This window comes from Cynocephalus volans, chromosome 2 (assembly GCF_027409185.1).
Source record: "Cynocephalus volans isolate mCynVol1 chromosome 2, mCynVol1.pri, whole genome shotgun sequence".
Taxonomy (NCBI): domain Eukaryota; kingdom Metazoa; phylum Chordata; class Mammalia; order Dermoptera; family Cynocephalidae; genus Cynocephalus; species Cynocephalus volans.
In genome coordinates, this window is record NC_084461.1 from 95,100,287 (window position 1) to 95,127,782 (window position 27,496).

At 35.2% G+C, this 27,496-nt stretch overlaps 1 protein-coding gene across 5 annotated transcripts in view; it reads left to right on the forward strand.

Annotated features, from left to right (window-relative positions):
- Positions 1 to 27,496, forward strand: part of FER (FER tyrosine kinase) — a 468,630-nt gene that overhangs the window by 91,727 nt on the left and 349,407 nt on the right. For all 5 annotated transcript variants that reach the window (XM_063085334.1, XM_063085333.1, XM_063085335.1 and 2 more), the window contains exons 5-7: positions 15,007 to 15,190; positions 19,376 to 19,513; positions 20,113 to 20,229. In XM_063085334.1, coding sequence (XP_062941404.1) covers positions 15,007 to 15,190; positions 19,376 to 19,513; positions 20,113 to 20,229 — 439 coding nt within the window. The remainder of the gene's footprint in view (positions 1 to 15,006; positions 15,191 to 19,375; positions 19,514 to 20,112; positions 20,230 to 27,496) is intronic.

The window sequence follows — 27,496 nt, forward strand, 5'->3', positions numbered from 1 at the left end:
CTTATCTTTGTTGCTCTGCATGTTTTATTTTCCTTTGGCAGCTTTTAAGATTGATTTTTAAGCAATTTGATCATCTTTTGCCTGCTATAGTTTTTTAAAAATTTTTTATTTCTTATGTTTGTGTTTTTTGAGCTTGCATCTGAGAGTTTATAGTTTTCATCAAATTTGGAAAAGTTTTGGCCATTATTTCTTTATGTATTTTCTGACTCCTTTCTCTTTCCCCTCTCCTTCAGAGACTCTAGTTACACATATACAAGGCTGCCTGTAGTTGTCTTACAACCTGTTGATGCTCTGTTCATTTTTTTCCTGTCTTTTTTTTTTTCTTCTCTATTTCCTTTTGGTTAGTTTCTATGGCTACGTGTTCAAGTTTACTAATCTTTTCTTCTGCAATGTTTAGTTTACCTTTAATCCTATCTAGTGTATTTTTGGTCTCAGGCAGTATAGGTTTTGCTTCCATAAGAATGATTTAGGTTTTTTCTTATATCTTCCATGTTTCTACTAAACTTTTCGAACATATGGAATATCATTGTAATAACTGTTTTAATGTCATTGGCAGCTAATTCTAACATCTGTGTCAGCTACTTTCAATTGATTCATTTATCTCCTCATTTTGGGTAGATTTTCCTGCTTCTTTACGTGCCTGATAGCTTTCAATGAGATGCCAGACTTTGTGAATTTTACTTTGTGCAGACTGGGTTTCATTAACATTTTTAAAGTCGTAAGACTTCTAGTGAAAGGAAAAAATGTAGAACATTGTCTTGTAGAACATTTGTCTCTCCACAAAAGGGAGAAGAATCATAAACTTTTGTGTATGAAAATATTAAAGTTTAATAATCATGTAGTAGTGCCATTTTTGAGTTACTGTTTTGCCTTAAAATTTATAATTCCCTCCTTTTTTCTGTATGATAGCTATAAAAAACTTTTTCACGTGTGTGTTTTGTTTTGTATATTAATCTGAGAATTCCAGTTAAGATGTTTCTGATTTTTTTTTTGTATAAGTTCAGTAATTCTAGTCTTTGTGTATTATACATAGGGAATTTTTTTATAGTGTATTATTTTTCAAGAGATTCTAGAAGTTTAGGTTCACTAATGTACACAAGTACTTTCAATTATTTTTTGTGTTTGTCTTTTGATCTCATGTGAAATAAGTAAAAATTTTCATATGAAACTTGAATGAAAATGATTTATCTATCTTTTTAAGTTGGGATAATATTTGTTTTTCTATTAGAAAATGTTAAACTTTCAAGGTTTATTTTTATTCTATTTTCTTCTCAAGGTATTTCTTAAGAAAATTGCTACAAAGAATATCTTTGTACTCTGCTTATTGCACTTATCTTCTGTTTAGGGCAGATCCTATGAAACTAATATTGGTTTCACTACGTTGTTATTTTTTGTATTAAAAAAATTGATAATGGTGACTTATAATGCTAGGTATTTTCTCTGGAAAATTCTTATAGACACAAATTTTAAAGTATTTTATGGAGGAAAAAATAAATAAAATTGGTTAAAGCCAAGTCTGGCTGACTTTAATGTTCATGGCCTTGTTAGTTTTATTTCTTCCTATGAACAACATGAATTAAATCAAACTTTATTAGTGATAATGAAAGACAAAAGCACATCAAACTAAGTTTTAGATTCTTAGTGGACTTCATCTTCCTTCCTCATTTGTTCAGAGAGTTGTGTGAGTTTATTCATTTCTAGATATTTTGGGCTTACTATTTCTGCCACTTGTTCATGTTGTAGAAAATATACATCACCTTCTACCTAAATGCAGGCCCTTGTGCATATGCCATGTAGCACTTTTTTCCAAAGTGAAAAAAGTTTTTTAAGAGTAAATGTAATGAATGCTAATTTTGAAAAGATTTAAGCAATACCATATTGGACCATATGGTATTGAATTAAGTGAATTTAAATATGATTTTGCTTTGAAGTTTTATAGTTTACTTGAAGATATACTGAAGTATCAGAAAAGATGTTCCAAATTACTGCCTCCTAGTTATGTATTCTGATGTAGTTTACCTTAATTGATTCTGTGTGACTAGAATTATGCTAGGGTTTTATATTTACCAAGCCTCAAAATACCCACAACCGTATTTGTGGAGCCTTCTCTTACATGATTAGAAGTCTGAATGCTTCTGCCTTATCACATATCATAATCAGGAAAAAGAAGTAAAATAAGATGAGCTACTCTGCGTTACACATGCCCATGACAATCAGTCTAGAGAAGCTTGAAAGGAGCTTTCCTTACTCCCTTTTATAACGTGAGTGGGAAAACAAACTCTCTTTCTAATTATTTTTTCTTTACGAGAATCAAAAAAGAGTGCTAGAGGATTGGCAAACTCTCTGATAATTTACAAGCCCTCACTTAACCTAAGCAGAGTAAGAGCGTACCTACGGCTAGAACTGTGGGGAATAGCTGCAAGTCTTATTTAAAAGTAAATTTTTCTGCATTTGGGAAGTGGATTTTCTTAAATTGCCTCTTCAGGCATTATGAATAGTTCTGTGATATTTTATAGCCAGTTAAAATTGATTAGATCCTTTGAGTTTTCTCTTTAGAGTACTTTAATTATGAAACCAGTTTCAAATGAGTCCAGCCTTGAGACAGATGGTTAAATTTATGATTAAATAAATCCAAATTTAAAAAAAAAAGAATATGCCTTTTTAAAAGCTCTTTTAGTTGATTTCCACAATTCGAGTGTACTGAGAATGGCAACTGGCCTTCTTATTCAGTTATCTGTGTATCTTGGATAAATTTAAACATCAGAATCATGTATGAGTGATGTACTGAGGTCCTCTAGAACATACTCTGGAATTCACATTTATCTCTCAGTTGAACATATGGAAAAAAAATGCATTTTAGATACAATAGTTGCTAACGACCAAATAGAGTTCAAGCTGTGGGTGCTGATCGTTAGTTCTGTTAACGTAACCTGAAAGTGAGAGATTTTCTCTCTCTCGCTTTTTTTTTTTAATATCAGCAGCTAACTTAATCTATGGCACGAATACTTTTCCCTTTGTGGAGCTTAATATGATAGGAACTTTATAAGACCGTTTAGAGTAATGACTCTCTCAGTTATTAATCTAATTTGCATTGGGTTAAAGCTGTGCAGAAATTGGGATGACATAATATTCTCATTAAATGTAAAATATTATGTGGGATGGAATATGCTACATGATTTATTTATATTCTTAACCTAACTTCCGAAAAATAAAGTAAAAGCACAATAATTTGATTTGTCCCTACTTTGCTTAGTTTTGTTGAATAAACAAAGCTAAATTTCACACACAAAGAGATTAAGAGAAGTTATATTCTTTTGCTGATTTTCCTCCTACATTTTATAGGTGAGATTTTTAGCAACATTAGTTTTGTATTTCATTATTGAAAGATGATATAAGCATCAGAAAGTAATATTGGTAGTTTAAACAACATGATTAAAATAGCAGAAGGCAAAATTGTAATCTGTAACTTTTAATTTTTTAAAAAATTTATTTGTTTAAATTTTGTTTTTCATATAAGAACTATATTAATTCATTCCTTTAAGAACTGTTATTGAGTGCTTGCTATATGCTGGGCACTGTTCTTCGAACTAGGAAATGTTGGAATTAAGAAAACATAACAGAAAACCCTGCTTCTATGAGGCTTAACATTTTAGAGCAGAAGATAGCTAATTAATAAAATAAATAGGGTTGGCTGGTTAGCTCACTTGGGAGAGTGTGGTGCTGATAACACCAAGGCCAAGGGTTCTGAACCCTGTACTGGCCTGCTGCCAAAAAAATAAAAATAAATAAAAATAAAACAAGTAAGTGAAACGTAGTATATTAGATGGTGGTAAGTATGATGGAGAAAGATGAAACAAGGTCAGTGGATAGGGTACTGAGAGAATGATCAGGCAATGCTTTGTGGAGAAAGAAACATTAAGTGAAGAGTGAAGGAAGAGAGAGTGTGAATCAGGTTATTATCTGGGGCAAAGAGCACTTCAGGTAGAGGGAATAGCCAAAGCTAGGTCATTGAGATCATATCATGTCTGGCACATTTGAAGCACAGCTCAGATGCCTGTGTGGCTGGAACTGAGTTGATTGGCAGGGAAAGGTGTGGAGGTATGAAATAAATTCAGAGAGGAAGAAGATGGTGAGTGGCAAGGGAGGCACAAATTATATAAGATCTTGGTAGTTCTTCTGAAACATTTTGGCTTTTACTGTGAGTAAGGTGGGAAGCCAGAGGAGGGTTTTGAGCAGGGGAGTGACTTGAAGTAACTTACATTTTAACAGTGTAATTCTGGTAGCCTTGTTGAGAATAGTCTGAGGAGTGGAAGAAGGATGGAAATAAGGAGACCGGTTACTTCCAGCCTGTTGCAATAATCCAGGCAAGGGGTCATGCTGGCTTGGACCTGGGTAGTCTCAGGAGAAGTGGTCAAAATCTGGATATACAATTGACTCTTGTTACTCATGGTAGTTCCATGAAGTCACTGTAAACATTGAATTAGTAAGTACTGAGTCATTGCTCCTAGGGGATAGAAAGAGGTTTGGTTCCTGTAAGCAAGTTCAAAACATTTTTGACAACTTATCAATAGATAATTTTTTTATGCGTGTTCCCATTTAAAAACATTTTATTTAATATACATTGTTGATTGACGTTGAATTCACAAGCAACAGTGCTATCTATAACTCATAAATAAAAGAAGCTTATCTAACACAGGTGTTTTTTCCATAAGACACAGCATAGCCTTCTTGAGTGTAGGACACTAGACTGCACTTTAACCCTGTGCTCAACTTCATTTTAAGTAGTGAAATTACTGGTAAGAAGCATAGAGACATGAAAAATGTGGTTCTAAGTAGACTGCAAAAGGACAGTTCTTCACAGTATGAAAGCTGAAACAAAAAGGCGGATCATAACCTTGTTCAAACTCAGCTGAGAACCTGTGCCTCTACTCAAATTATCGCTTCTCTCTGCATGGCATGCCCATAATTGGCCTTGAAAATAATCCACATATTGATTTTGGGGTTACAAATAAATTTTAGGCAATAGGCGAATTCAGAAATACAGAGGCCACAGACAATCGGGATTGACTATGTACTGAAAGTAGACCCTAAGGATTTGCTGATGAATTGGATGTAGTGTGTGAGAAAAAGAAATTAAGGCTGATTCCAAGATTTTTGGCCTGAGCAACTGGAAGAGTGGCTTTGGTATTAACTGAGATGGGAAAAAATGTGGGAGGAGCAATTTCATAAGTGAAGATCAGGAGCTTGGTTTTGAAATTTCTATCAGATGCTTAAGTGGAGATGTCAAGTTTGTAGTTTGATATGTAGTTCTGTAGTTCCAGGGAGAAGTCTGAAGTAGAACTATAAATCTGAATATTGTTGCTGTTTAAAGCCACGGGACTTAATGACATACCAGTGGTATGAAAGGAGACAGAAAGAAAGAAGTGTCCTAACTAAGATTGAGCCCAATATTAAGAAGTCGGTAAAATAAGGAGTAAATTGAAAAGTAAATTCTAAAGAAGACCAAGATAGAAGGAAAACCAAACAAATGTTCTATTCTGGAAGACAAATGGGGGGAAACGGTTTTCAAGGAAGAGCAAGTGATCAGCTAGGTTGAATACTGCTGAGACAAGATGAGCACTAAGATTTAGATTTAGCTAAGTATAGGTTATTGGTGACTTTGACAAGAGCAATTTTAGTGACATAGTAGAGGGAAAAGCCTAAATGGGATGAGTTTAAAGAGGAATGAGAGGAAAGAAACGAGATAGCTAGTATCAACAAATCTTTTCAAGTTTTACAATAAAGGAAATGTAGAGAAATAGAGGAAGGAGTGCAGTTAAGGGAGTTTTTTGGGTTTTTTTCTTCTTTTTTTTTTTTAGTTTAAGATTGGGAGCTATTGCACCTTGTTTGCTCATGAAAGTGCTCCCTTAGAGAAAGAAAAGCAGATGAGGCAACAGAAATGAAGGAAGAATTGCTGGAGAAATGTCTCGGAGCAGGTGAGAGGGGATAAATCTAGTACCCTAATGAATAGATTGGTCTTAGCTAGGAACAAGGACAGTTTATTTATAGTAATAGCCTAAGAGAGAAGGCCAAATATAGAGTCAGATGAGAGGTTAGATGCACTGGCAAAAGTTTGTGAAAGTTGTCTTCAGATTAATTTTTGTTTCTTAATGGGATTCATGGGCTCCCTCTTCACACTCACATTGTTCATATTTCATGATCACAAGGTACAAACCATTAAGAATACAATGAAAAGTTTTTCTCCCACCCAGTACCCAGTTTTTTCCTCCACAGGCAACCAATATTATCTGTTTCTTCTCTAGAAGAAATGTTCATCAACTTATTAGATAGACTTTCTTATTGTAGTAAATTATGAGGAGTTTGAGGACAGTGACTAGTTGTCTGCGGTAAATTAATGATAATCTCTGCACTCCCTCTTCTACAATTGTATACTAACATTATGATGACTGTTTGGTGAGCTTCCATTTTAATATTCTTGTCAACTATCTTTTAGGAGGAGACTGTGAATATGTATCCCTCACAGAACCTAGGACACCAGCGATTCTGGATGAATATTTAAAGGATGAATGCACTTAGTTTGCTGTAAATGTTGTTGTTTCACACACTTGAGTAGTCTTCTAAAGTAGAATTTTATATACATATATACATACATATATATACATATATATATATATATATTTGGTTTTTTTTAATCGTGGCTTCTTTGCCTATTCATATTACTTATAGTGGAAACATACCTGCTTGGAAACATACATGTTAAAACAAAGTTTTCTTTACTATACTGGAAAGTTAGTATTTTGATATTTAAAGAATAAATCATTGAGGCTTTTCATCTGTTGTTTAAATAATGCCAATTCTTTAGATATAATGAGTATTCAAATTGGTAAAGGGCCACAAAAATGATTACATTGTGTAATGATAAATATAGTAAAAAAAAAAAAAAAGTATTCGGATACTTTTAAATTTTGATCAGATTTTCACAGCTTTCTGTTTTTAATTTTTATTTTGTCATTATTTTAGACCTACATAAATGTTGAAAGAATAGTACAGAGAATTACCATATACAATATATTACCGTATATTCCAAGTGTTCATATTTTATCACATTTGCTTTATCCTTTTTTTTCTCGGTATGTGGTGCATATGTATGTAGATATGTATGTGTGTATGTGTGTACATATACAGTCATTCAGTTGTCATACCTTCTTAGTCTCCTTTACACTAGAACAGTTAATAGTCTTTTTTTTATGGTTCATAAAACTTAATATTTATTTTGTAGAATATTACTTTTTTTTAGCATAATATTTAAGTTATTTATTTTTCATAGGAATACCATGGAAATGACATTCTGTTCTTCTCAGTGCATTATATCAGGTATACAATGTCAGTTTGTCCCATTACTGGATGTTAATTTGATCATTTAGTTAATGTAGTATCTGCCTGATTTTCCCACAGTAAAGTTACCTTTTCATTTTCCTTTGTAATTAATAAGTATATTGTAGGGAAGACTTTGACACTATATAAATAAGACGTGACTCCTCAAATTTGTACCCACAATTGAACCATCTATTGATGGTTCTTGCCTAAATCAAGTATTATTATGGTAATTGTGAAATGGTAATTTTCTAATTCCATCATTCTTTTTACATTTATTAATTTGGTTTTAAGGGAGAAAGGGGCTTTTTCCTCTCTCTTTTTCTCTTTTTTAAAAAATTTATGTATTAATTGACTACATTAGTGTGAATTCATGGATTCTTATTTTGTTCAAGAGTTGTAATCCTGTATTATTGTTGTATATTATCATGGTCAGATTTGGCGACTGGGAGCCACTTCCTATTGGCTCCTCTATCGTTTTGACATGGCTCATCTTATACTTTTCCTACTCCAGGGTTCTGTTTCTCTAAGGTGGAGAATGGTATTTAGTAGTGAAAGGTATTTAGAAAATAATATCTGGGCCCTAGGTGTGCTCATTGCTGCTGGATTGCCTTTGTTCTAGGTCATCTCAATGGACAGAGATAAGAAATAAGCACACATACACATACCCTCATGTACATCTGTGCCTGTATGTCTTTTGATCTATCCATATTAAAACTGAAGGGTTTGCATTGATACTTCTGATTCCAATCTAACACTATAAAGTTTATTCCATCTTTTCCTGTTTACATATTTGCAACTTACATAACGCAGTGAGAAACCTAGCTTCCATTATTCACAATGTATTTACTTATTTTCTCAATGATAGAATACACAGAAAATAATTTCAGTATCACTAGCTCACGCTTTTGGAAGATGAAACTTACAAGCTACCGTTCTGTATTTGTTTGGAGCTCTTTTTGTCTTTAGTCTTCTGTGGTAGTCGAATACTGTTTTCTAGTTACTTAGATTAGTTCTTCTCCACTCTTTTTAATGTGGTCATGTTATTCACTGTGCATTCAGTTTGGTTTGTTTGTTTCTATTGTATTCCATTTAAGTTTCTTCCCCCTTCTCTTATCCTTGTTGATTTTGTTTCTTTTAATCACAAAAAATACTGTACTATGATAATTGTTTTCCTGAAAATCACAACATTGAAGTTTGTAGATAGCTTTCTCATTCTTTTTAATAGCTGCATAGCACTTCATTATAAGTTTATTCAAACACTTTCCTGCGTATGGAAATATATAGCTTATTTCTAATTTTTCCTGTTAAGTACTCTGCTACTATGAATACCTTGTGCATGTGGTTTTTGTGTGTGTGTGTGTGAGTATTTGTGTGTGATTGTAGGAATACCTTAAGCATAAATCTCTAGAAGTGTGATTGCTAGGTTAAAAGGTAAAAACATACATGTAATTTTGTTAGATATTCCCAAATTTCCTTCTATAAGGATTATACGAATTTGCATTCCCATCAGAAATGTATGAGTGTTTCTTTCTCCACTGCCTCACCAGCAGTGTTCGCTAATATTGTAGGTGAAGAGTAGTATCTTAGTGTAGTATTAATTTGCATTTATTTTATTATGATTGAGGGAGTGAGGTTGACCATTTTTGCATATGTTTAAAGGACATTTAAAAATATTTATTTATTTAATTTTGTGTGATTTCCTTTTTGCCCATATTTTTCTATGGAGTTTTGGTCTTTTTTTCTTCTTAAAATTCTAAGTGTTCTTTTTATGTTATAATTAATAACCATTTCTCTGTTATGTGTGTTGCAAATATTTTCTACTAGTTTGTCAGTTGCCATTTGACTTTATGTTTCCCCCCCTACAAATAATGATACTGTAGTTACTGATATCGCTGTGAGTAATTATCTGTCCCAGGAATCTTGTGTCTTCTGCCAGCATCCATGAAACTGTGGCAGCTAACTTGGTAGCTTGCAAGTACAGTAAAATCTCATACCCTCCATCATTTTTGACAAGGATTTCTGTGTCTTCTTATTTAATTATTTTTTTTTATTCTGAAGGATTTTGTTTTCCTCTCTTGCTTCTTTTTTCCCTTCACAGTTTCCAAATTATTTTCATTTTAACCATTTCTACCTCTGAAAACCCTTCTAAGATTGCTTTCCCATGCACTTTCAAGTCCCTTTCCTGTTGTCAGTGTTGTGATCTACCACTACACTTTTTCCTTATTTTCACATGTACAGTGGACCTTCTTTGTCTGCTGGTAATTTTAGGTCAGTCTTAAGCATGCTGATGTCTCTTCTCTTCCTTTTTTTTTTCTTTCCCAGTGTAACCTTTGGTCTCCAGGAAGACTTGCAGTGGGAGGGTGAGAGATCATTTGCAGAGATCTGGTGTTTATTTTTCTACTCATAGCCAATATAAAATCTGGACTTTCTTGGCCTACTAGTTATGCTGAGGGTGCAGGTTTTATTTGTTTTTCTTTTCATTTACTATTATATGGTTGGATGATATGTGGGATATTAAGAATTACACTGCTGCCACTATCCCAGGTACCCAGAATTCCACATTCACAGTTTTGTTACATTATAGAATATAGGTTTGGACTTATTCCGTTTACCAATTATTAAAAGTCTGTGAGTCAATTGAATCTAGCAATCACTGTATATGCTAGGAAATGATATTATATAGAGTTGGAGAGCTTACTCTTTAAGTTGTGTTTTGTATAAAATTTTAAAATAGCATATCACTACTTCAGTTCCCTGAACAGTTTAAAACCCATAATAAATGTTCAATAAATATTTCTTGATTGATATATCAAATTTTCTTATACCAGGAAATTTATTAAAAGTAGCAAAGTATGAATACACCAATTGCATTTTTTAATGCTTTATAAGAGCTTATGATTACAGAGTTTTGTTTTTTGTTTTTTGTTTTTTTTTTGGCTTTCCAAATTCTGTGCTTTATTTAGCCTTTGTTATTAACTGCATTTTGACAATTTTCTTCTCTTTGATCTCTGTCACAACTCCAGAGAATTAGGAAGGGCAGATAATGTAACTCCAAGATAATATAACTCTGATTAAAAATTAGAAGCTAAAATTTAGATTAATTGACTTACTGGGTTTATACAGCTAGCTAATCAGAGGAGAAGCTGAAATTGAAACTGACTTAATTCTGTTCTTGTCAGAACAGCACTGAGTAAATAGGTAGCTCATTCATTGTTTTCACATATCACATTTGAATTTAACTTCCATTTGAAAAAACATAAGTGTACATTTGGCCCAAGTAACTTACAAATTAAGATGAATTTCTGTTCATTTTCTTCTCACTCAATGCGCCTAGGGTAGCATTTGCAGAGTAATAAGTAAAAATTATGAAGTCGAGGAAAAATCTTTAAAAGAAAGGAAAAATGTAAGGTGGTAGAATATTTAGTTATCCAAATCAAAGCACAGTCTACTTGTAGGTGCTTTATTTTTGGAAAATAATCAGTTCTTATTTATTATCAGGAGGCTTTCTACCATAATATCTGACAAATGGCAAACACTTCAGAAGTTTTATAATAAAAAATACTTGACTTTCTAGACTAGCTTAATGAGTAGCCGGTCTCTTGTAAATGTCAAACTTACATAATTGAGTTTTACTAGCTTCATAATATTGTTGATGGCACGACATGTTGTTTACACATTCTGTTATTACAAAACATTAAACAGATTTGTCAACAAGTGGTGGCAAAAGAATTATAATTCAGTCTCTCTGTGAATTTCATTCTGTGGAGGAGGAAAAATTGGATGTTTTCCTCCCCGTTAATTGACAACACGTAGAACAACTCCATGCCCTGCTTCAGTGCCTCTTATTGTTAAAAAGAGAAGCATACAGCAACAGAGATATGATTCTGAGTCTATCAATAATAATTTATTTACTCTGTGTACTTCACATTAAATTTAAGCTCATATGTAGTTATTTAAAAGTTAAGAAAGTATGCTAGTGATCTGAGATATTCTGAACCACATAGATATGGCAAGAATCTTGCTATATAGTTTTCTACAATAATTTTGTTAAGTGAAAGGTATTTTAAAAATTTTATTTGTAACTTTGGTTTTCACATAGTGTTAACATTTCTGGAATTTACTATATGGTCTCTATGGAACCCTAAATATTTATTTTAAAACAAATCAGCAAAAAGTACAATAGAATCCCTTTCCAACTCATGGCAAGTGAGCATGTTTTAAAAATTCTTTGTTCATACATACATGGGAGGGGTGTAGATAGATTGGTGGGTAGTGTGCATGCATAGACATACCTGATAACCAAATGTAGAAGTAAGATGAGTTGTAGAGTACGACCCCAAAACCTATTCATGTATGACGCCCAAATCAGTTTTAAACCTGAAGGTGTTTCTGAACAATTTATTATTATTATTATTATTTTAATGTGATAATTCTTCCTTGTGTATTTTCAAAGGCATTAAATTTTTTTCTAAATCATGTTAATGACTACTGATAAGCCGTTGGTAATTAGATTTTGGATATAATAGTCTTCTTCAGGTTGTTTGTCATATACTACATCTGATAAAGAAAAAAAAAGTATCTGGGAAATTCTTAACTTTTCTAACGTTATCTTGGATTATAAAATCTTAGTTAGTTGAGTATTGTGTATCTAGTGAATCGTTCTGCACCAGCTAGGAAAACAGATGGATAGTGTGCAGTTTAAAAATCTGCAAATAGGAGGACAGATGGTAGTTTAATGGTTTAAACGTCTCCACGAAAATGTTTTTGTGGAGAGCTTGTCTCCTGAAGTTAGACTAAAACATTTAAGAAATTATTTAGAAATAATAGAGTTTATATAAAAATGTAATTGTTTTTGAAAACATCACACAGAATTTGGAATTCATTGAATTCATTAGTTAATACCTTTTGAACCAACAATAAAAATTAGCACAACAGAATATAGTACTCAAATATTTTTGTCTGATAACTGCTTGTTTTATTTTATTATGAACATGTAGACTGTAGAAAATGTCTTTATTACTTGGAATTAATTTATCTGGATAATTGTACTTGACCATTTCCAACTGTCCGTTGTCAAAATTAATTTGTTCAATTTCAAGTAGCAAAAACAAACTAACTTAAAAAATGGTAAGTCGAAACAAAAAAAAAAACAACAAAAATTAAAAAAACCAAAAACCTTGAAATGGGCCTCTGAAAGGACAGTACCTGGTCTCCTCCGGCTTCTTCTGTAGCAGGAGCTAGGAGCTTTTACTCTCATTCAGGCATTAATGTGACTTACCTTCTAGTGAAAAGATTGGTTCCTATATGGTCAGGCATGCATCTTGGGTGTCAGCTTCATATAGGAGTCTCCTCCTGACTCGTGTGGGTGGGGACAAAAAGGGTGGTCATTTTTAGAAGAAGGCCGTGGGGCTGGCCATAGGTGTGTCAACTGCATTGGTCCTGGAGACTTTTTTGAAATGTATTTCTGCAAAAAGGATGCTAAGTAGCAATATTCATGAATAAAAATGCTATTATATCGTTCTATGGAAAATTATTATAGTAACTGAACATGTGGGATGATGTGTTCCTGAGAATGTTAAAAACCATTTATGATTAGTATAATTGAAGTGATTTATTAATTACTAAGCTAATAAATTTATTCCAAGTCTATACAGAGTGAGTTAAAACCTCTTCAGGGATTTATATTAACTGAAGCAAAAACCTTATTGGATTCTGATGAACATTTTAAGAAATCCAAATTCAAATAGAATAGAATTTTTAAAAATAACAGAGTGTACTTCATAGTAAGTAGAATTATTATTTCATATTTAAATTATGTATTTTAATATTTATATAATTATTTACTGGTTCATGGCATAAAATGTATCCTGTGGGTGGTAGTAAAAGAAGTATGAAAAACAATTTCTTTAGTGGTTGAAGTTTAGTCGTTTTTTTTCTTTTCTGATTTCCTTCAGGTCAGAACTGACTTAATATACTTGCTCTCCACCTGCCACTCTAGTGTTAGAACCTGTTTCCAGTCAGCAGTGAGAGGGGTTAGGAAAGATACTCTGGTGAAAAAATTATTTTTTCACTGAGAAGTTCTTTATGTTATGAAGTGAAATAGATCATCTAGGGCAACATTTGGTGAATAACCTGGGCAATTATTAATATCCCTATGTGCAGGAGCCAGCTAACAGGCTATGGCTAAAGGATTGTACTGTGTAAAATAATTATGTGCAGCTCCCGAGGAGTAGTCAGCGATAGGTTCTGGTATCTCCAAACACTAGAATTTGTTGGTAGAGACATACTAGTCCACTGGAAGGCTTGTTTCCTTTTATATCATCTGCATGTGGTTTCTGTGCCTCAGAATTAGAGGGATGATGAGAAGGACGAGAAAATTATACTTCTCATTCAGTTGCTTTTCTTTGGCATTCTCTGGGGGTCTGAAGTATCCCCTCTTTGCAAAAACCTTCATTTTCTCTCTGCTTTTTGCCCTGGGCTAGAGAGATTCTCAAGTGGGGAATCAGATGGTTGCTGAGTTTAAGCAGAATTGCAGCAGAGGAGAGCCTCTGGCATCCAAAATTCTTAACATAGATCTATTTCTGGGGAGAGCATTCATTTGGAGGAATTCCTTGGAAAGAGGTAGAAATTAATAAATCTGTTGAAAAGCTTATTTCTTAAATCCAAATTGACAAGAAACATTTGTTCAATTTGCATCAAAAGTTTAAGATCTTAAAATTTTCCTATATTTATATGTTCATTGACTTATATTGGCAATCTGTAAATATTTTCTAAACTTTAGTAAAGGAACCACAAAAAGGTTTAATTCATAACATTATCAGTATCTCCTAGACTTCTCCCATATCAAGTTTGAATTTCTCTGCTTCATTTTTAATCATTCAATACCTGGAATTGCCCTATCTATACATGTTTATTTCCTTTACTTCCTCAAAACTTGCCATCTTCTTCAGGCAAGCTTATCTCTTTGCTTGCCTATGTAACATTACTTATTCTTTCCATGTATACACTCAGTATTTCAGTTCACCAGGCTCTATGTCAAGGACTCTGTTTTGCCAAATACTGAATTCTCAATGTTTATTAGCACAGTTCCTAGCAGAGTTCAGTCAATGATATTCATTGCATGAAAGGAAGAAAGGAATGAAGGGAAAAGAGAAGATGAGAGGGAGTAACTATTGTCTATCTTTCTTATACTTTTTCCAGATGTGCCCCATCTTTTAAGGATCTGTTTTCTACACAAACCTCCTCTGACTACTCTTGTCTTTACTCATATCTCAGACAGACCTCAAAATGTAATATTATTTATACAAACTTGCTTGTTTTCTCAGTTATACAGTTTTATGTGCACTGTTTTATAAGCTCCTTGAAGATTTGTGTTATATATATTGACCTTTATTCACCAAGAATTTACTATACTGAATGCCTCCTTCATGGCAGCCTATGTGCTAAGTACTGGCTAAATAGTTCTTTGCGTAAAGCTGTGCACATAGTATATATGTTCAATAAACTTTTGCTGATTATTCATATAAGATGTGTGAAATAACGTAAAATAGTGGTAATCCTTTTTGCACATAGTGAAGATAAGACTTTTTATCTTATCTCTTTGCTAACATTATTCAATGTTTTCTTCAGGGAAGGAAACTGAAAAGGCCAAGGAACGCTATGATAAAGCCACAATGAAACTTCATATGTTACATAATCAGTATGTATTGGCATTGAAAGGGGCACAGCTTCATCAGAATCAGTATTATGACACTACGCTTCCTCTGCTTCTGGACTCTTTACAAAAGATGCAAGAAGAAATGATAAAAGCACTGTAAGATACATTTCCTATTTATCATAAAATTCCTTCATAAAATGATTTCAGCATATTTTCTCTGAGTTAAGCTTTTGTTTCGTAAGCTTCATTATTGACCCAGCCCAATGGGTATCTCAGACCTGTTTTACCTTAGTCCTTCTTAATTTTTGCTTCTGGTGTCCCTTCAGATGTGCTGATCTCCTAAATCTTTTAGTTAGTCCTGAGAATGGCCCTTCTTTAGTATATTTTTGTTTTGTTCTGGTTAGCTGGAAATTTAAATGAAAAAAAATTGACAAGTTGACAAGTGTTAAGAAATGAATATCTGCTTCCAGAGGGTTGGTATTTAAATCTTGAACAAATGAGAAGATGCCTCAAGGAAAGAAATTTTTGAAGGTTTACCTGACAGCTTCTTGTTCTTTTTTTTCTGTGTGAGATTAAAATCAACATATGTTTCTTGAAATTTTACTGTGTGCAGAGCACGCTACCTGGTGCTTTGGGATATAGAGATGAGCAAGCCACAATTCTTTCCTTTAAGGACCTAACAGTAGAATTTAATCAATAAGTTAAATGTGCCCATGTTTATCATGTACATTGAAACAGACAGCAGAAAAAATAAGCCACCCTTTGGGGGACTTTATCCATTTTATTAGCTGGCTTAGCACTTTCTGAATGACTAGATTGAATTTTCTTTCAAAGGAAATGTGTGTAGGGGAATCCTTCAGTGTTAGAGTTGCTGTGGGCTAGGAGTAGGGTTGGGGAAGAGAGAAAGGAAATGGGGTAGTAGAGAAGGAGAGTTAGAGAAGGAGAACTAAGTGGTTGGTTATCTTTCAGATAGAGATAAAGTTCACAAATAAGTAGTGAATTATGAGAGAAGGAACTTTGGCCAGTTAAATGCAAGTGCTTATATTCTATACTTTATCTGTAATTACATAAATTAGCACATGAGTTCCTAGGTTTAGTATATTTTGAAATGTAGCAATAAATAAATATGAAAGATGTTTGTGAGCATTTTTGAGGTTATGATATGAGGATGCCTGAATATTGAATAAGTTAGTAGGTGCCAAAGTGTAAAGGTACACAACTACGCCAGTTGCCGAGTAAGGCAAATCATAACTAAAGCCAAAATGTTTCATTATTTTAGTTATACCAAGTTTCCATTTGTATTGTCAGAGCTAGGGCTCAGACCTTTCAAACCCATTGTACAGGCAGGGTCCCCAGACCCCTCACACGCAGGACCATGTTATGTTATTGGGAAAGATCCCAGAAGCTGTTGGCAGATGACACAAGCTCAGTCCTCAGCAATGGCAGCAGCAGCTTGCAGGTCCAGCAGCTTGCAGGTCTGGCAGTGGTGGCGGCCTCTCAGAGGGTCCCAGGGACACTGGTAGCAACAGCTTTCAGCAGTAGCCTCCAGCAGCAGTAGAGGCCTCCCCATGGCACCCCCGGGGCCATCCTGAGGGTGGTGGGGGAAAGCGTGGATCAGAGCCACTCGTCCTTTATACTTAAGTCCAAAACCCAGGACACCTGGGTGCACATGCTCAATTACATTAGACAATAACCAAGGAACACCTGGGCACATGTTCATATTTATATCAAATGTTCAGCAAGATTCTGAACATCTGAGGGGCCCTGACCATTTTCCTATATTTTCCCAACACATAGTAACTGTGAAAGGTAAAATGATAATTTCTAAAACAAAACATTCAATTTACACAATACATTGTAGTTTGCAAAGCCCTTTTGTGTGCATTTGCTCATTTGCTCTCTTGTTATTTATAGTACCTGAAGAGTAGGAAGAACAGGTTATAGCCAGAGTATCTGTGACAGACAAATCAGGAATGGCTCAAGATCACAAAGATAAGAGGTGGCAGATCTGGGACTTGAAGTTAGCTCGGTCTTCTTATTAATCCAGCACTCTTTCCATGGGAAAGATGCAGTGCGTTGAATAGCATATCCCCCAAATTCATGTGCAAGTGGAAGCTTAGAATGTGATCTTATTTGAAAATGCCTTTGCAGATGTAATTAGTTAAGGATCTCAAGATGAGATAATCCTGGAATTAGAGTAGTCTCAAAATCCGATGACTTGAGTCCTTATAAGAGGAGATGACAGACACACACACACACACACACAGAAAGAGAGAGAGAGAGAGAGAGAGAGAGAAAGCCATGTGAAGAAAGAGGCAGAAATTGGGATTAGGTTTCTACAAGTCAAGGAACACCTGGGCCACCAAAAGCTGGAGATTTTTATTATACTATGATAGAAATGTTCTTCTCTGTAAAACTTTGCAAGTTGTGCTGCACAACACATCTATTTTAATAATTATTCAAAAGGGGAAATGTTAAAAAAAAATCTCTTAATACTTGATCAACTGTTATCCTGATATTAATTAAACTTAATAAATGGCTTCATTGTTTCCTTTGAAGGGCTCCTTGGTGCCATAACAGATTTAGTATAACTAGCTATCTTTGTGTTATGTTATTTCACTTACATACAAATATTTCTGATAAGGGATAAAGGTTCCCAATATTTCTTGGGCAAAAATGACTTCCAGAACCTCAAAATTAGGAGATCAAATTTGTCTACTGTCTTTCAGACTCTGTTTGACTTGCTTTTGCTTCTCTTTATGTAAAAGTGAAGATAACTAGAAACATACTTGTGTATAAGTAAGCGTAAATTTTAGGTGATCTTCCATATTCACAATAAGAAGATAAAATAAAGTGTTTTTAGTCAACTAGAATATGTATACTTTTCAAAGTGTTGGTAAAGTAGTGAGATGTCTACTTAAAATACGTAATTCAGAAATTTAGTTACTTATCTCTACTTTAAATTACATATTGTTGATTTAGAAATATTTCCTTTCCCACTCATTTCATGAGTCAATATTTTTTCAAACTGTTCACATGAATTTTAAATAATAGTATCTTTATCATCACTAGAATGTTTTTTGACACATATAATAGTTTCCCACAACATATTTTTACTTTGTAATACGTTATTTTAGATCTAGTATTTTAAAAATCCAAGCATGATGATATCACTGAAATTGAATCCCATGTGACAAGTACCCATTTATATGTTAGGAGATTTCTTCTTCTCCCTCCTATTTGTCTTGAAGGTGAATGTTAATGATCTTCTCATCATAAATATTTACTGTATTGCTTTATAAGCGTTATCTAGATAGGCTCATTTACATTAATATTATTCAGTATTCAACCATGAGGAGGAATATTGACTAAATCTGTATTACTCCAGTAGTATTGACTAAATCTGTATTAAATTTCTCTGCCATCCTCTTTTCTTTAAATTGTGTCTGTCAGATGATTTCTTTAATCATTTGAAACTAGCATTGCCTGAAGCAGTTTAAATCTAATTTTTTTTTTTTTTTTACCCAAACATTATTTTGCTATTTAAAATAGTTGAGAGAATACTTCATAATAAGGGAGCTTTTGTAAAGATTACTTTTCTTTGAGAAATGATTCTGGAAAAGAAAAACAAGCCATGTTTTATATTTATTTGGGTATGTTCAGGATAAGCTTGTCTGTCCACACCTGCTGTTAAAGCCACTATTAATCGATGGCATATATTTACAGCATGGAATTTTTTAGTAGGGATCTGGTCTTTGTGATAGAACAGTTTTTTTCCTTTTGCATTTATTAGACCAGTATGATAACTTTAATAACTTTGATAACTACTGACTGGAGATCAGGAGAAGAGATTTAGATGTCATTGAAGGTATAGAATCAGTTGAACTAAGTATATGGAAAAGAGCTGAGGTCCACGAGCAAGAGAAGAACCAAGATGGAGGGCATGTGAGGAAGTGGTGGTCACTTGAAAGGAGTGTTAAAGAGACAGGACTTGATCAGAGTTCCATATTGTGGAATCCAAAATTTCTATGAGAATATTTAGAAATAAAAATTTATCACTAGTCCTATATTTTAGACATATCAAATACATGTTCAAAAAGGTAATGCCTTATTCTAGATCATTTGCAATTACTGTATTATATCAAATGTAAATTGCTAATCTGTACATTTATATAATCCCTCTCTTTACTCTCCAGGTATATGAAATAAGGTAGTGCATGAAGCCACCATCTATAAATATTGATATTACATTTTTTAAGTTTATTACTCTTAATCCTTTTTGGGACCTTGTTTGTCTAAATAAAACTTTAAAATGTTGTAAAATTTTATTTTTATTTTCAGAAAAGGTATATTTGATGAGTACAGCCAGATAACCAGTCTTGTTACAGAGGAAATAGTGAATGTCCACAAAGAGATTGAAATGTCAGTTGAACAGATAGATCCTAGTACAGAATACAATAATTTCATAGATGTTCACAGGTATGATATTTTCATTCCTCTGTAAATGTTAATGACAGTATTATTTTTTCTACCATATAATATTTAACCAAATTAAAATAAGAAATATTTAATAACTTATTAGGACATAGCATATTTTATATTAGTTTGTCTACTTTTAATTTTCAAAGTCCTTTGTCAATGATGATAACTATTTAATTTATATAATGATATTTCAAAATTTGCCAGTTCTCACTCTATCATTGCTTAAATTTATATTTCATCCAAGAAATTATATTTTCTTTTTTTAACATATATGTAATAATAACACTGTGACTTTATATGTGTATTAAACTTTGTGATACACCAGTTTCTTTCCCATGCATGCATCTTATTTTATACTCATTAGAATTGTGACAGGATAAAGAAGATTATTAGTTAATATCTGCATTCTACAAATGAGGGAACTAAGGTACATGACTAGATCTGTGATGCCTATAGTTTAATTTTATTTATATGATTTGTGTTTACTTCGTTAATGTAATTTTGCATAATAGCAAATATTTTGACTTTGGTGTGTACTAAGATATATTATGATAGCATATCCATATTGATCAAAATTATTTGGCATGCTTTACTAGAACAATGGCTGCTAAAGAAGATATTGAGTTTGATATTTCCTTATTAGAAGAAAATGAAAATCTTCAGGCAAATGAAATCATGTGGAATAATTTAACAGCAGAAAGTTTGCAAGTAATGTAAGTATTTAGAAAATCTATACAGTTTAAATGTTAGCGTTATTATTGCTTTGCAGTTGTACTTTATCACATTCAAAATTGCAAATTTTTTTCCAAGTAATGAAAAGTAAATTAAATTGTTTGGTCAGAGTGACATGTTTTGAACAATGTGTTAATTTTACTTCTTATCACTAATTTTGTTAATTCTGAAAATCAAAGTTCTGTGTAATATTATATTCATTTGCCTAGTTACTGCTAATGTCTTATATTAGAATAATGCTGTATCATTTTCAAAATTTATTTATGTTTGTAGTGGATTGAATTATGTCCCTCCAAAACTCATTGAAGCTTTAATTGTATCTCCTGCATTTTATGTATTAGAAACTTAGCCCCCACTGTGACTGTGGGGAAGGTGGGAAATCCTATTATGATAATTGAAAGGTGGAGCCTTGAAGAGGTGATTGGATTGTAGGACCATGCAGTAGTTAATGGATTAAAAATGGTGGTCAGGGGTGTGGTTCTGAGGGCTTTAAAAGAAGAGGAGAGTCTGTCTCTCTCTCTCTGCTCTCTCTGCTTCCACCATCTTGCACTGTGAGACCCCTGAGTCACTGTCACAACCACCAGATGGACTTTGGAATTCCCAGCCTCAGAAACTGTAAGCAGTAAATTTTATTTTCTTTATAAATCACTGAGTTCAGTGTACTTTTTTATAAGCAACAAAAACGGACTAATACAGAAAATTGGTACCGAGGAGTGGGGTGTTGCTATACAGATACCTGAAAATGTGGAAGTGGCTTTGGAACTCGGTGTTAGGCAAAAGCTGGAGGAGTTTGGAGGACTTAGAAGAAGACAAAACAATGAGAGAATGTTTGGAATGTTTTAGAGATTGGTTAAATGGTTGTGACCAGAATGTTGATAGAAATGTAGACAGTAAAGGCCATGCAGATGACGAGGTCTCAGATAGAAATGAGGAACTTATCAGGAATTGGACAAAAGATAACCCTTGCTACACCATAGCAAGGAACTTGGCTGCATGTGTCCAGGCCCTTGGACTTTGTGGAAGGTGGGACTTAAGAGTTATGAACCAGAATATTTGGCAGAAGAAATTACTAAGCAGTAAAGCATTAAGGAAGCTGCATGGTTACTTTTAACAGCCTACTCTGAGTTATGGCAGAAAAGGCATGATGTAAAGCAAAATTTAAAAGGGAAGCAGAGCATAAAGATTTGGAAAATTTGTAGCCTGGCCATGTGGTAGAGAAGCAGAGTGAATCCAGTGGTGCAGTCCAGTGACCATTAGCTAAGAAAATTAGTACAAAGGAAAGGAATTATCAAGAGAAGGAGAAAAAGGCCCTGAAGGCATTGCAGAAGCCTCTGGGACCAACTCTTCCATTTCTGGCCCAAAGACCCAGGGAGAAAGAATAGTCTTGGGGAACAGACTTGAGGAGCCCTCCACGGGTTCAAGGCCCAGGACCACCATAGGAAACTGCTTCTAGCACCAGCACTCCAGCTGCTTTGGCTACTCCAGCTGTGGGTAAATTGGCTGGACATGGAGCTTTGGAAAATACAGGCTGGAAGCCTTGGTGGCATCCATGTGGTGTTAGGTCTGCAGACTTGCAGAATGCCAGAGCTGTGAAGGCCTGGGATCTTCCACTATGATTTCAAAGAATGTATGGAAAAGCCTGGGGGCCCAGGAAGAGATCTGCTGCAGGGGTGGATTCACCACATAGAGTCTTCACTAGAACAACCCTGAACAGAAACATGGGGTTAGAGCTGCAGCAGAGACACCCCACTTCTGATACCAGTTTTCTATATTAGTCTGTTTTGTGTTGCGATAACAGAAATATATGAGACTGGGTAATTTATAAAGAACAGAGCTTTATTTGGCTTTCTATTCTGGGACAGCTGCATCTGGCATGGGCCTTTCAGGATCCTTCTACTCATGGTGGAAAGTGGCAGGCAGCTGGTGGGTACAAGCAGATCACATGGCGAGAGGAAGCAAGAGAGAGAGAGAGAGTAGGTGCCAGGATCTTTTAAACAACCAGCTCTTGCAGGAACTAATAGAGTGAGCACTCACTCAGTACCCCTCCTCCCCCAGGGAGAGCATTAATCCATTCATGAGGGATCCACCCCCATGACTCAATCAGCTTCCAGCACTGCCACATTTGGGATCAGATTTCCACATGAGTTTTGGCAGGGACAACACATCCAAACTCTATCAATGTTTTTTTTCCTATTTTGTCCTCAAAACTTATTGGAAATAGTATGTTGGAAATGAGGATGCTGAATGTTGTAGAGATAAGAGAGTTACTGGTATCAGTGTTTTGTACAAAATTTGACTTTTAATTGAGTTTTTTCTCTTGAAGCAGGGATGTCTTCTGTTATAGGCTTTTAAATCAGTTCCTTCTACTTTGTTTCTGTTGCATAAAACTTTAAAAGAGTTTTGAGAAATCTTAATGTGTTGTTAGTACTTTTCAAACATTAAAGGCAATTAGTAGTGCATTTTTGAATTTAGAAAACATGATTAAGGCACTCTGCTTTTAAATATTTAACTTGTCTCCTCATTTTGTCCAGGAACAATACAAAGAAATGTGTTCATTAATAAGCATTGTATGTGCTTGTCTTTGTGTCAGAACCACAGCTAGAAATGTTTATGCACTCATTTCTCTTCAGTATTGGACATGTTATATTATCTCACCTGTTGGAATTTTACCTTGAGTGACTCAGCCAAAAGTCCCCAACCAGTATAATTAAACAGTCTTCTTTGTCTTGTTCAGTTACATTGTAGTGGTACATATAACTAGCCACAGTAGGATTCTGGAACTAGCTCTTGGAAATGGGTTTGCAATCTTTAAAGCTGTCCAGATGGGACTGAAGAAACTAACAAATGATTGTCCACAAATCATCTGTACAAGATTAAGGCTGAATAATTATAGTGGACTGACTACAGATGAGAGGAATGGAGGCATGGGAGTACCCTAGATTAGAGGGTTTCCTAGCAGTCATATTGAAATTCTTGAAACTGTTCCCCAAATTTTTGATGCCTTCCACAGGGGGCATCACTTTGACTATTGTCTTTGACCATTGACATTTACAGTGTCATCTATCTCTAAACCAGTGGTTCTCACCCGGGGGAATTTTATACTCCAGGGGACATTTGATCGTGTTTGTAGACATTAGCGACAGATACTGCTGAACATTCAACAGTGTACAGGACAGTCTCCCACAACAAAGAATTATCTGGCCAAAATGTCGATAGTGCTGAGGTTGAGAAACCTTGTTCTAAACAATAGAGTTGAACACATACATAGCAGAAAATGTATGGCAGAGTTTATGTTACTTGTGCAGTGTGACATTTAATTTCTCAATTCATGTGCTGTTTGGTGAAGGAATATGACCTAAATTATTCCTGGGTTTTTTTTGTCATCACTATATTGCTTCCAAGATAACTTATTCATTTATCAAAATATATTTACTATATATCCGAGGGGTTAAGGGTTAGTACCTTCAAGGAGTTTATACTGAAACATTTTAATAAACACCAAAAAGAATGAACATGTAGGGCCAAGCCCGTGGCGCACTCGGGAGAGTGCGGTGCTGGGAGCGCAGCGGCGCTCCTGCTGCAGGTTTGGATCCTATATAGGAATGGCTGGTGTGCTCACTGGCTGAGTGCCAGTCACGAAAAAGACCAAAAAAAAAAAAAAAAAAAAAAAAAAAGAATGAACATATAGGTATTGGAGTGTAATATAGGAAAATTAAGAATACCTACCTGTTATAAGCTAATGTAAACCAGAGATTTTGTGACCGAAGAAGAATTTGTTTCATTGCTTTTCACAGTATAATGAGAGCAAAATTCATTATGCTCATAAATCATTATTTCTTAATTATGGTGAGGGAACAATGAACAAAAATGTAATAAATTAAAGATAATAAATCTTTGATAATGTGATAGAAGATTTAATTGCTTGCATCTTACTACAGTAAAACTTTAGCTACATTTTATTGAACAGTGTCTTTATTCAGGATATGAGTTTAAGATTAAGGTTTCTTCAGAATTTTATACCAAGAGTTATTCAGTATGTCTGTTGGCACTGTTAAGATAAATCTAAGGTAATTCCGTTAAAACTTGTGTATATGTTTTGAATATAAGAGAAAAATCTTGCTTTTTTTTACCGTGATATTAGTGCTTTAACATCTTTTCTTTTCCTGAAAGCATTAAAGTTGTTAATTTAGTTGTTGATTGTGTTGAAATATTATTACAAAAGAAATGAAAGAAACAAATGAACAGATGGTTCTTGGAAAAATAAATACAAATGACCAATAATCCTGTGAAGGGATATTCTTCATTAACGATTAAAGAAGTATAAATTAAAGAGAAAGAGATTATTTTATCTACTCGATTGGCAAAGATTTAATAATTTGATGATATCCAGTATTGTGTAAGGTATGGAGAAATAAGCCCTCTTATAAAGTGTTGGTAGAAATGTCAATTGGTAAAACCTTTTTGGAGGATAATTTAGCAAGTTATCCTCCTTTAACAAATTATCTTTGTGAAACTAGACAGATTACTTAACCCATTTATGATGGAAACCTAGTGATATGACATGTACATGACAAATTTACTGCCTTTACCCATCTAAATATGTACACAAAGCATTTTATCAAAATCTCATCATTTATCTATTATCTATATTTATAAAGGTGTGCCTGCATAGAAGAGTTAAACTCAATTATTTGTAGGATTGTTTTTTTCCTATTTATAGGAATTTTTTTTGCATGGTATCTTATCATGTGGTCAAGAGCTGTTTCTCAGGCTATGATAACTTATTTCTAGCACTGGACACTTGAGATTTTGCATTTCCCGTCAAACATGTTTTTAGGTTGCATTACCATCAGGTTTGAATCTTAGGTTGTTTTGTCTCTATTATCTACAATCTCTCTCTTCTTTCCCACCAACATAGCTGCATATTAATAGACATTTAGTTTATTTCCAGTTTTGTCATATTGCCAGGGTTGGATCCAGGTTTCCTGGGACCTGAAGTTTAAAAAATTTGGGGGGTGGGGGAAAGCATCTTTAAGAAAACCTATACAAATTTACAAATATAAGGTTACGTACAGAGCTGTGGAAGGGATTATGCAAGTGAGGTGCTTGAAGATTAAGCATCAGTAGCATTACAGTACCTTTACCTTTGGTTATTGTGATTATAACCAGTGTTTCAATAAACATACTTGTAAGAGGGTACTTCAAAAAGTTTGTGGAGAAGTAGAATGTCGGGTCCGACGCTGGCCGACCCGAACAGCCCTTGCCTCGTTGCTTTCGGTGGTCAAGCAAACGGCCCGGGATTCCTCTTTCCCTCCTGTCCCCTTTGGAAGGAGACGGGGGAAGAGAGCCATGAAGAGAGGTGAGCACACCACCGGCCTCCCCAAAAACAGCCCGGTTAAAGGACACTCGGACGCAGCGGGGGGTTCTGTCGAGCAGTTCCATTTATCACACAAGCACTTGATTTTATAGGCAGATAGGGATGCATCCTGTCTCAATGCCTAGCTATTGCAACCACGCAGTGTTCACGAGTGCAGAAGCACGTATTTGGCCAATAAGGGCTAAGGCAAGGTTCCCGCAGACACCCCCACCCTACTTCCTCCCGGCGCCATCTTAGTCTGCCACATTAATATGCCCTTGTGGGCCTATAATGGCGCCGCTTGTAAAGTCACTTAAGTTGGTGTTAGTTTTTAAGGCCCGACATATTCCCCCTTTTTGTTTTAATAAGGCAGCTGGAGGTGGCTAACCTTCCCAGCCTCGCCTCCATTCCCTCTGGTGGCTGTGCCTGTCTTAGGTTGTTTCCCTCTGGAAATCTTACCTGTCATCGACTATCCAGCCAAGCGGGGGCGGGGCGGAGCCTTAGAGATTGGCATTGATTTCTTGAAGGGCTATATTGACCCAAGGGCTGTCAGGGCTTTCTTTATGGGCCACCTCCTCTACCACCTGGGTGAGCATTATGAGATAAGTGGTGTTGCGCCTTATAAGGGACACAACCTGGCGAATAGCGTAAGGCCCCAAGATGCTAGGGGGCCTGCCAGGGAGGACAGCAGGGTGGTGAGCCACGGGGAACTTGAAAGCCAGCTTTGGAACCAATTACTATTGGCTTCTCGCTCTTTTTTTTGCACTTTTCTAGCCCTTCTCTAAGCTTAGCTGGGGAATCCTTGACCACTCCAGAGTGGTCGGCATAGAAGCAGCACTCTTCTTTGAGAGCGGCACATAATCCTCCGCGCTGTAAGAACAACAGGTCTAGTCCACGTCGATTCTGTAAAACAACTTCAAAAAGTGATGTTAGCAATTTTTTTTTTTAAATGTGATACAGACACCTGCAAGCGGCTTGTATGACCTCCCAGGTTTGGTTGGCTGGCTCCTGGGGACCTTCCCCAGTGGCAGAGGCCCTTGTCCTTGTTGACCCGAGGAGGGCGGCCACTTGGAGCATCCACAAAGGGTTCATAATGCAGTCTGAAACATACAAATAAACTCCTCAGGGTCCTCAGTACCCTGGGTGTCTGGCAAGAACTTAAGATTTTTGACTGGGACCCATTTAGGGGTTGACTCACTGAGGGGGAAGACACAACCAAACCCTCGACCCATAGTTAGCAACGGGTTAGGGCCCCTCCACTGGCCTGCTAAGGGGTCTTTCCACCACACTTGGACTTCCGGGCGTGGTGGTTGAGCTGACCAGTGTTTCTGGAAGGCAGACAGGGGGTCATTTTTGGAAAAATTTAGGATGTTTAAAGTCAGGAGTGCCTGTCCCAACTGCTGATGAGGGCTAGTGACTCCCCCTTTTTGTTTTAATAATTGATTTTTTAGGCATTGGTGATGCCGTTCAACAATGGCTTGTCCTTGGGAGTTATAGGGAATTCCTGTAGTATGTTTAATGTTCCATTGTATTAAGAATTCTTGTAAGGCTTTGCTAGAAAAACAAGGCCCATTATCTGTTTTAATTTGTGCTGGCAGCCCTAAGGTGGCAAAACACTGCAGCAGGTGATTTTTTGCATGCTTGGCAGCTTCACCTGCGTGTGCTGTGGCCCAACACGCGTGTGAATAGGTGTCAATGGACACAAAAACATATTTGAGTTTCCCAAAAGGCGGGAAGTGAGTTACATCAGTTTGCCATAGCACATTAGGCTTGAGTCCCCTAGGATTGACCCCTGGCGGTTGTAAGGGGGGTACTTGCAGATAAGGAAGGCATGACTTGCATGTGTGTACAATCCTTTTTAGCTGTGAAATAGGTATATTTGGAAACCTGGC